The sequence below is a fragment of the Rhinopithecus bieti genome, unplaced genomic scaffold, assembly GCF_001698545.2.
Source record: "Rhinopithecus bieti isolate Rb0 unplaced genomic scaffold, ASM169854v2 scaffold_58095, whole genome shotgun sequence".
Classification (NCBI taxonomy): Eukaryota; Metazoa; Chordata; class Mammalia; order Primates; family Cercopithecidae; genus Rhinopithecus; species Rhinopithecus bieti.
The window spans coordinates 1,989,939-2,000,530 of NW_016823660.1; the positions used below are offsets into that span (position 1 = coordinate 1,989,939).

At 39.4% G+C, this 10,592-nt stretch overlaps 1 protein-coding gene across 1 annotated transcript in view; it reads left to right on the top strand.

Annotated features, from left to right (window-relative positions):
• Positions 1-5,377, top strand: part of ODAD2 (outer dynein arm docking complex subunit 2) — a 111,064-nt gene extending 105,687 nt beyond the window's left edge. The window contains 1 exon segment of the mRNA XM_017861690.1: positions 5,072-5,377. Coding sequence (XP_017717179.1) covers positions 5,072-5,077 — 6 coding nt within the window. The 3' untranslated portion in view covers positions 5,078-5,377.
• The last annotated feature ends 5,215 nt before the right edge of the window (positions 5,378-10,592 follow it).

Below are 10,592 nucleotides of genomic sequence, written 5' to 3' on the forward strand. Positions count from 1 at the left end.
GGAGGAGTCCCTGTTTTTCTGTGGTTTGGAATGGTTTCGGAAGGAAACCAGGTACCAGCTCCTCTTTGTACCTCTGGTAGAATTCCGCTGTGAATCCATCTGATCCTGGGCTTTTTTTGGTTAATGGGTTATTAATTACTGCCTCAATTTCAGAATTTGTTATTGGTCTATTCTGTGATTTGATTTCTTCCTGGTTTAGACTTGGGAGGGTGTATGTGTCCAGGAATTTATCCATTTCTTCTGGATTTTCTAGTTTATTTGCATAGAGGTTTTCATAGTATTCTCTTATGGTAGTTTGTATTTCTGTGGAATCAGTGGTGATCTCCCCTTTATCATTTTTTATTGTGTCTATTTGATTCTTCTCTCTTTTCTTTTTTATTAGTCTGGCTAGTGGTCTATTTATTTTGTTAATCTTCTCAAAACATCAGCTGCTGGATTCATTGATTCTTTGAAGGGTTTTTCATGTATCACTTTAGTTCTCCTCTGATCTTAGTTATTTCTTGTCTTCTGCTAACTTTTGAATTTGTTTGCTCTTGCTTATCTAGTTCTTACTGTGATGCTAGGGTGTCAATTTTAGATCTTTTCTGCTTTCCCCTGTGGGCATTTAGTGCTATAAATTTCCCTCTAAACACTACTTTAGCTGTTTCCCATAGATTCTGGTATGTTGTGTCATGGTCTCATTGGTTTCAAAGAACTTATTTATTTCTGCCTTAATTTTGTTATTTACACAGTATCATTCAGGAGCAGGATGTTCAGTTTCCATTTAGTTGTGTGGTTTTCAGTAAGTTTCTTAATCCTGAGTTCTAATTTGATGGCACTGTGGTCTGAGAGACTGTTTGTTATAATTTCCGTTCTTTTGCATTTGCTGGGGAGTGTTTTACTTTCAATTTTGTGGTCAATTTTAGCATAAGTGTGATGCCATGCTGAGAAGAATGTATATTCTGTTGATTTGGGGTGGAGAGTTATGTAGATGTCTATTAGGTTCGCTTGTTCCAGAACTGAGTTCAAGTCCTGAATATCCTTGTTAATTTTCTGTCTCGTTGATCTGGCTAATACTGACAATGGGTGTTAAAGTCTCCCAGTATTATTGTGTTGGAGTATAAGTCTCTTTGTAGGTCTCCAAGAACTTGCTTTATGAATCTGAGTGCTCCTGTACTGGATGCATATATATTTAGGGTAGTTAACTCTTCTTGTTGCATTGATCCCTTTACCATTATGTAGTGCCCTTTTTTGTCTTTTTTGATCTTTGTTGGTTTAAAGTCTGTTTTATTAGACTAGGATTGCAACCCCTGCTTTTTTTTTTACTTTCCATTTGCTTGGTAAACATTCCTCTATTCCTTTATTTTGAGCCTATGTCTGTCTGTGCACGCAAGATGGGTCTTCTGAATACAGTACACCGATGGGTCTTGATCTTTATCCAATTTGCCAATCTGTGTCTTTTAATTGGGGCATTTAGCTCATTTACATTTAATAAAGGTTAATGTTGTTATGTGTGAATTTGATCCTGTCATTTTGATGCTAGCTGGTTATTTTGCCCATTAGTTGATGTAGTTTCTTCATAGTGTTGATAGTCTTTACAATTTGATATGTTTTGCAGTGGCTGGTACTGGTTTTCCTTTCTATATTTAGTGCTTCCTTCAGGAGCTCTCATAAGGCAGGCCTAGTGGTGACAAAATCTCTCAGCATTTGCTTGTCTGTAAAGGATTTTATTTCTCCTTCACTTGTGAAGCTTAGTTTGGCTGGATATGAAACTCTGGGTTGAAAATTCTTTTCTTTAAGAATGTTGAATATTGGCCTCCACTCTCTTTTGGCTTATAGGGTTTCTGCAAAGAGATCCACTGTTAGTCTGATGCACTTCCCTTTGTGGGTAACCCAACCTTTCTGTCTGTCTGCCCTTAACATTTTTTCCTTCATTTCAACCTTGATGAATCTGATGATTAGGTGTCTTGGGGTTGCTCTTCTCAAGGAGTATCTTTGTGGTGTTCTCTGTATTTACTGAATTTGAATGTTGGCCTGTCTTGCTAGGTTGGGGAAGTTCTCCTGGATAATATCCTGAAGAGTGTTTTCCAACTTGGTTCCATTCTCTGCATCACTTTCAGGTATACCAATCAAAAGTAGGTTTGGTCTTTTCACATAGTCCCGTATTTCTTGGAGGCTTTGTTTGTTGCTTTTCATTCTTTTTTCTCTAATCTTGTCTTCATGGTTTATTTCACTAAGATGATCTTCAATATCTGATAACCTTTCTTCCGCCTGATTGATTTGGCTGTTGATACTTGTGCATGCTTCTTGAAGTTCTTGTGCTGTGTTTTTCAGCTCCATCAGGTCATTTCTGTTCTTCTCTAAACTGGTTATTCTAGTTAGCAATTTCTCTAACCTGTTTTTAAAGGTTCTTAGCTTCCTTGCATTGGGTTAGAACATGCTCCTTTAGCTCAGAGGAGTTTATTACCCACCTTCTGAAGCCTACTTCTGTCAATTCATCAAACTCATTCTCCTTCCAGTTTTGTTCCCTTGCTGGCGAGGAGTTGTGATCCTTTGGAGGAGAAGAGACATTCTGGTTTTTGGAATTTTCAGCCTTTTTGTGCTGGTTTTTCCCCATCTTTGTGGATTTATCTACCTTTGGTCTTTGATGTTGGTGACCTTTGGATGTGGATTTTGAGTGGATGTCCTTTTTGTTGATGTTGATGCTATTCCTTTCTGTTTGTTAGTTTTCCTTCTAACAGTCAGGCCCCTCTGCTGTAGGTCTGCTCGAGGTTGCTGGAGGCCCACTCCAGACCCTGTTTGCCTGGGTATCATGAGCAGAGGCTGCACAACAGCAAAGATTGCTGCCTGTCCCTTCCTCTGGAGGCTTTGTCCCAGAGGGGCAGCTGCCAAATGCCAGCCAGAGCTCTCCTATATGAGGTTTCTGTCGACCCCTGCTGGAAGGTGTCTCCCACTCAGGAGGCACTGGGGTCAGGGACCCACTTGAGGAGACAGTCTGTTCCTTAGCAGAGCTTGAGCGCTGTGCTGAGAGATCCACTGCTCTCTTCAGAGCCAGCAGACAGGAATGTGTAAGTCTGATGAAGCTGTGCCCACAGCCACCTCTTCCCCCAGGTGTTCTCTCTCAGGGAGATGAGGGGTTTTATGTATAAGCTCCTGACTGGAGCTGCTGCCTTTCTTTCAGAGATGCCCTGCCCAGAGAGGAGGAATCTAGAAAGGCAGTCTGGCTACAGTGGCTTTGCTGAGCTGCGTTGGGCTCCGCTCAGTTCGAACTTCCTGAAGGCTTTGTTTACACTGTGAGGGGAAAACCGCCTACTCAAGCCTCAGTAATGGCAGACACCCTTCCCGCACCAAGCTTGAGCATGCCAGGATGACTTCACATTGCTATGCTCGCAGCGAGAATTTCAAGCCAGTGGATCTTAGCTTGCTGGGCTCTGTGGGAGTGGGATCTGCTGAGCTAGATCCCACTTGGCTCCCTGGCTTCAGCCTCCTTTCCAGGAGAATGAACAGTTCTGTCTTCCTGGCATTCCAGGTGCCACTGGGATATGAAAAAAAAAAACCCTCCTGTAGCTAGTTGAGTGTCTGCCCAAATGGCTGCCCAGTTTTGTGCTTGAAACCCATGGTCCTGGTAGTGTGGGCACCTGAGGGAATCTCCTGGTCTGTGGGTTGCAAAGACTGTGGGAAAAGTGTAGTATCTGGGCCAGAGTGTACTGTTCCTCATGGCACAGTCCCTCATCGCTTCCCTTGGCTAGGGGAGGGATTTCCCTGACCCCTTGCGCTTCCCAGGTGACTTGACGCCCCAACCTGCTTCTGCTCACCCTCCGTGGCCTATACCCACTGTCTAACCAGTCCCAATGAGATGAGCTGGGTACCTCAGTTGGAAATGCAGAAATCACCTGCTTTCTGCGTCAATCTCACTGGGAGCTGCAGACCAGAGCTGTTCCTATTTGGCCATCTTGCCCAGGTCTTGTTGAATATTTTTATAGAAGGGATAGTTCTACAATAAATTTAACTTGACTCTAAATACCATCCTAAATATAATTTTTTAAAAAAGTGAATCGTAATGTGTGTTTGGAATACAGGAGACCTATTATAAACCCATTAATAAAATCATTTGTTATCACAGCCAAAAAATTAAAAAGATCTCAAATCTTTACAGGAATCACACTACGTTATACATTGCAGCAGCGAAAAATCAATGTATTTTGGCAATGTATTCATTAATATCAATATATATCACAAATATATTGAACAAAATAAAAACTTGCAGAAATAGATATATAATTCCTATCAAAGTTCAAATATATTTTTTAAAGTGCCAAATTTAAATAATATTGTTTACAGAGAAAGAAAGAAGCCAACTGGGGAAAGACTGATACAAATCCTTGAAGGATAGTCTTCATTAGTCACTTTCACTAATCAGCCCAGCCCTTCATTCATAAATTTAAACAATCAAAGATCACTATATATTTAAGGAATACTAACCATGTTAAAGACACACACCCACATGAACTAGCAGAACTGACTTCAGAAGAAACAGAGATAATGTAAGGAATGAAATAATTTTAAAACTATTATTTTCAGAAACACCTAAGGGTTATTACTAAACACCGTTATTAAAAATTCGTAGGCTTAAAACTGATTTTTTTGGAAACTGAAAATATATTTGGCAAAACCACAAATTTAGTAGAAAGGATGAATACTAAGATGAATAAGGCTAAATAATTATAACTAATATAATAATAACTAAAGTCCTTTCCCTGTCCTAGAAAAGGATGTTATAGATACTGATTAACTCTCAATGGTCATTGAAAATCTATATTTAAATGTCAAATTTAATGTTATCATTGGTGAGTTGCCATTTTGATAGATATTATTTCTGCTTAGTGCTGTTGTTATATGTAAAGTGTGTTCTGTCTTCTTATAAATTTCAACTCTAAATCTAATTATCTATTATTGGGCTTAAAAGATTTTTCAGCATTTTCATATTCATTATTCTCACATAGGCTTTCTTTCTTGAATAGCTGGCTGGTCTCCTATGCAAGCAGCCTAAAACATGACTCAGCCCACCTCTCTCTTTGCTCTTGTCCCCAAGGTCTAAACCAGATCCAAGGCTCCCAAAAGAGCTACTTCCTGTTCCATTTCTATTGAACTTCACCTACTCTCTGAATACTCCTTGCCTCCAGCCGCCTTCTTACTTATCTCGAGGGAAAGACAGGCTCCTGAAAAGGATCTCTGCTTGATCACATCTCTCACCAAGAACTGCCCTCTCTTGTATGCATTTATCATTGAGGCAACACAAACATTTGAAGAATCATCAACAAGGAAGTGATGTAAGCCACATGGCTAATTAGAAAATTCGCCATGTAAGAGTGGGTGACAAATTAGGCTATTACGGTAGTTCAGATGAAAATGATTAAAATTTGACCTAACACCATGGCAGTGTGGATGGAGAGAAGAGACAATATAAGAAAGAATTGAAAAGTAGGATCAGGAATTGGTGAGTGATTGGATGTTTGAATTTTTTTTCCTTTAACGTTGACATCTAGGAACATGATAGAATTTTTATCAAACACGGGAATAACATGGTCTGAAGAAAAGGTGATGGAGTTGCCTTCCTCCAGGTAGATATGTCCAGTCATTTGAATACATGAATCTGGATGTCAGGAGAGAATTCTGGATGGAGATATATGTGTAGGGTCATCAGTGTTTAGGAGGTAGTGGAGGTCTGAGAGTAGATGGAAGGGAGAGGGAGTGGAGTGAGAGGAGACCACCAATGACAGAGTGAAGTAAAGAAGGAAGGCAGGTGGGTGGGGAGGGGATGGGAAAACCAGCAGAACTTGATTACCAAAAAGCCAAGAAAGGAGAGAAATCAAGAGGGAGGGAGAATGTTCAACAGTATTATTTACCCCTAAGAGGACAATTTCCCTTGAAATGTGAAAAGAGTACATTAAATACAGGAATTAGGTGGTCGTGGTCATAGCCATTTCCACTGAGAGGTGAGAGCTTAAGCTGGATGGCACTGGAGGGAAAAATGATTTGAGGGGAGGAAATAGAGGAAAAGAGGATTCATAGCTTTTTCTAGAGGCTCAGCTATTAAGAGAAGGAGGCTATTATGAAACCCAGAAGATAGCTCAGGTTTAAGAAATGAAAAATATGGAAGAGGCATGTGTGTGTGATTGTGTGCGTGTATCTATATATCTATATCTATATACCTATATTTATGTAGAGAGAGTGCACACACACAAGCACAGATGGAGAAAAAAGGACAGGCATGGCTCTCACTGTTCCTTAATCCTATAAGCACATTGCTCTGAGTACTGTAAACGATTTCTAGAGCACCAAGCAAAAGGATGGTTCTAGAATGCCTAATTCCTGAGGGCGAGTCCAGGAAGAACAAAACCAGAAGAGCAAGAATAGAAAGGAATACTGAAAGAGGCACCTCCTTATTTCATCCAGACAACAAGCGCATGGCCTACTTGTCTGTCTATTTTTCAGTCAGTCATCCATCTATTACCTATCAATCTATGTCTTTGAATTTAAATATTACCTACCCATCAATATCTTTGAATTTGAATCCAGAAGTGAGAAAGTTATCAAAGGGATCCTAATTAATACCTTAATATGAATTTAAAAAATCAAAGTCAGACTTTTCCTAGCAGATTGCTAATTTGGCTGATTATTTCAACAGTGAGCACTGGCTTTTATGATTAGGTAATAAGGAAGGTATTTCCATATATTGAATTAACTAAATATGCAGGGACAAAATTTCATTGACATGTATAATATCAGAAAGTAACTCTTTGTGGCTAAATTCATGATGAACATTTTTAGATGTCAATTCAAAACAGATGAAGATGATGCACAGCTTTTCAAAAGTGCAAGGAGATATGTGAGCAAAATGTTGAAGACACTTGTCTAGTAAACGCTTGAAATGAGAGAGAGGGAAATTTAAAGCATCTTTCCTTAAGAAAGTGACCTGACTTGCAAGGCTCTTTCTTCTTAAAAGGTCCTGTTTTTCAGGGTCAGAAGCTGAATATTATATTCGTCTCCCACCTTGCATCCTTCTACAACAAATCTCATTCTTCCAAGGCAGAAGGGTACCTCAGGAGCAGAATATGACGGAGGTCATGTGCTTGGAAAGGCAAAAGGAAAGAAAGCACATTTATAATATTTAAGAATAGCATCTCATTATTTACACATTATTGATCCCAAACAAACCATGGTTAGGGCAACTCTATTAATAGCACTTTGTGTGATGATGAAAAGGTATTGTTCAGATATGGCAATTACTAGCCACATGTGGCTACTCAGTGCTTGAAATGTGACTAGTAGGGCCAAAGAACTGAATTTTTAGTTATATTCAGTTTTAATTAAAGTTTAGGCCAGGCGTGGTGGCTCACATCTATAATCCCAGCACTTTGGGAGGCCGAGGCGGTTAAATAGCTTGGAGCCAGGAGTTCAAGACCCAGCCCGGCCAACATGGCAAAACCCCACCTCTACTAAAAATACAAAAATTAGCCAGGCGTGGTGGTGCATGCCTGTAATCCCAGGTACTCGGGAGGCACAAAAATCATTTGAACCCGGGAGGCTGCAGTTGTAGTGAGCCGAGATTGCTCCAGTGCACTGGGTGACAGAGCTAGATTCCATCTCGAATAAGAAGTAAAAATAAAAAAGTATAAATAGTTACATGTAGTTAGTGGCTATTGTTTTGGTGCCCAGGTCTGAGATATGCAAGTAAGAGAGAGTTGTTTCTGTAAGCCATCTGCTATGAAAAATTGTAAATCTCAAGAATTAAATGAGTTTGTGTGCTTACATGTTCATTATGTAAGTTTTAGAAACTAAAGAAAAGCAAATAAAAAAAATCACCTGTAATTTTAGCGCTTTGGGATAACTGATATTAAGAGCCAACTTTTTTTTTTTTTTTTTTTTAACCGATGACTAATGCGTCTCTCTCTAATTCTCTCTGTATGTCTTTCCATATCCCTGTCTAATTTTCTTTGGCTATATAGTATTATATTGTGTGGATATATCATAATTCATTTTTGTAATTAAGTTTCCAGGTTAAGGAACAGTGAGGCTGAGTGAAACAAAAACTTCATTTGAAGGCGGGCAAGTGGCTCACACCTGTGACCCCGGAACTTGAGAGGCCAAGTGGGGAGCATTGCTTCAGCTCAGGATTTTGAGGTCAGCTAGGGGAGCATAGGGTGACTCCTTCTCTACAACAATTTTTTTTTTTTTTTTAAATGCACATGCCTGTGGTCCCAGCTACTCTGGAGACTGAGGTGGGAGGATTGCTTGAGCCTGGGAGGTTGAGGCTTCAGTGAGCCGTGATTGCGCCACTGCACTCAAGCCTGGGCAAGCAAGACCCTGTCTCAAAAAAAAATTTATTTTAAACCTTTCTAAAATGTTCTTTCACATAGGGAAAGAAAATAGTTACCGCTGACCCTTTGGTAAAAATTTTTGTTTTTACCAAAAAATATTGTTTTATTGATATTTGTTTTACCAGTAACATATCATAGGTTAATCAGTGATGATTTTCTTGGTGGTACATAAAATAATAGTTTATTTTACAATCAACTGCCTTTTGGATTAGTGGAAAATAATATGGCCAAAGATACATGTAAATGTATATCCGTGGAGGTTATGTGTACTTGGAATTTTTTTAAGGTCTTGTGTTGTGTTTATATCACTATACAAAACTTTCCCCACTTGGTTATATTAAATTTAGCATTTTCAATGAATATTTTGTACGTTCTATATTAGAAGAATTAAACTTGTTTTCTAATAAGATTATTTATTTATTTATTTATTTATTTATTTATACATGTATTTTTTAGAATCAGGGTCTCACTCTTGGCCCAGGCTGGAGCACAGTGGCACATTTGCTCACTACAGTGTCAATCTCCTGGGCTCAAGCAATCCTACTGCCTCAGCCTCCAGAGTAATTAGGACTCCAGGCCTGAGCCACCATGCCTGGCTAACTTTTTCAGATCAAGATAGGGTCTTGCTCTGTTGCCCAAGATCGTCTCAAACTCCTGGCTCCAGGTGATCCTCCCACCTCGGCTTCCCAAAGCCCTGGGATTACAGGCCTGAGCCACCACACTCGGCCTTCTAATAAGGTTGTAAATTCTGAGGGAGAGTAGGGATGGGAAATGTTTTTTGAATATGCTGGGACATCCAGCTTGCAATAAAACAGTGGAACTAGAAGAAGAGATCCTACCAAATAGTATAGCCCTTTCTTTCTCCCCCTCACTGCCCCTTTCCTATTTCGGTAAGTTAATGGCTCAGCTTTCTAGGAAAGAATTGCCTTTTAATGTGTATGGAAGCATTTCTACATTGTTTTCACATACAATGCTTTTGCAAGTAACTTTAGACATACTAACTTATGAGTCATAGGATTTGGCATCATTTTGAAATAAATAACGTCTTTGTTTGGATTAATGGCACTGACAGTAATGCTGCAGAAACCAGCTATTTTAATTATAGCTGAGAGCCACATGAAAGGAAAGAAAGTACCAGTTATGCCTTTAGACAAACTGTTGCTACTTCAGGGCCCCTGCCACGTCTACCAGGCATCATGAAACCTAAGTTCACCATGTATATGTGTGTCCATGTGGTGTGGACATGGTGAAATGTCAACTGTTCAAACCAGATGTTATCCATTTTTTTATATTGTTATCATACACATTAGAACACATTTTCAGATGTATCTGTTAAGAAAATAAGATGTGAATATTGTTTCTAGTGAATGTAGTACATCTTTTCTCTCTTTTCTTTTTCTTTTCTTTCTTTTTTCTTTTTTGTGACGGAGTTTGGCTCTGTCGCCCAGGTTGGAGGGCAGTAGTACGATCTTGGCTCACTGCAACCTCTGCCTCCCGAGTTCAAGTGATTCTCCTCCCTCAGCCTCCCAAGTAGCTGGGATTATAGGAATGGACAGGCATTCGCTCCCATGCCTGGCTGATTTTTGTACTTTTAGTAGAGACGGGGTTTTGCCATGTTGGTCAGGCTAGTCTCAAACTCCTGACCACAAGTGATCTGCTCGCCTTGGCCTCCCAAAGTGCTGCGATTACAGGCATGAGTTACCACGCCTGGCCATAGTACATCTTTTCTTGTTGGGAAACATTTAAAGCTGCCTATCAGTGACAGAGCCAGGCAACCAAGTAGCAGAATCGAAGACTTCAGTAATGAATTACAGGATAATTGAGAGAAATAAAGATTCACAGTGTAAGTTGACGTTGCCTTTGCGTTATAATCATTTTGTTATTAAATGCATAAAACAAATGGAATGTGGGACTTTTGTAATAAGAAATATTGACCTTTTTGGTAGTAGACTGGCGTTTCAGTTAAGTTTAAAACTTTACTTCATTTTGGAGAAAGTATGTATGTAATAGTTATTGATAGCTTATTGGTGATAAATAAAATGTACTAGGTGAAACAGATATGTTTTCCAGCTTAAAATTATCTGTGCATTCGTTATCTGATGGGAAAATCGCAGTGTGAAATGAGAGTCTGTTTTATGATCTTTGTAAAACTCGAAATAATTTAAGACAGGAAATAAGCAGCTTCACTTAGAAAGCCACACGGTCGTTTTTGGTCTATCTAGAACCCAAGAA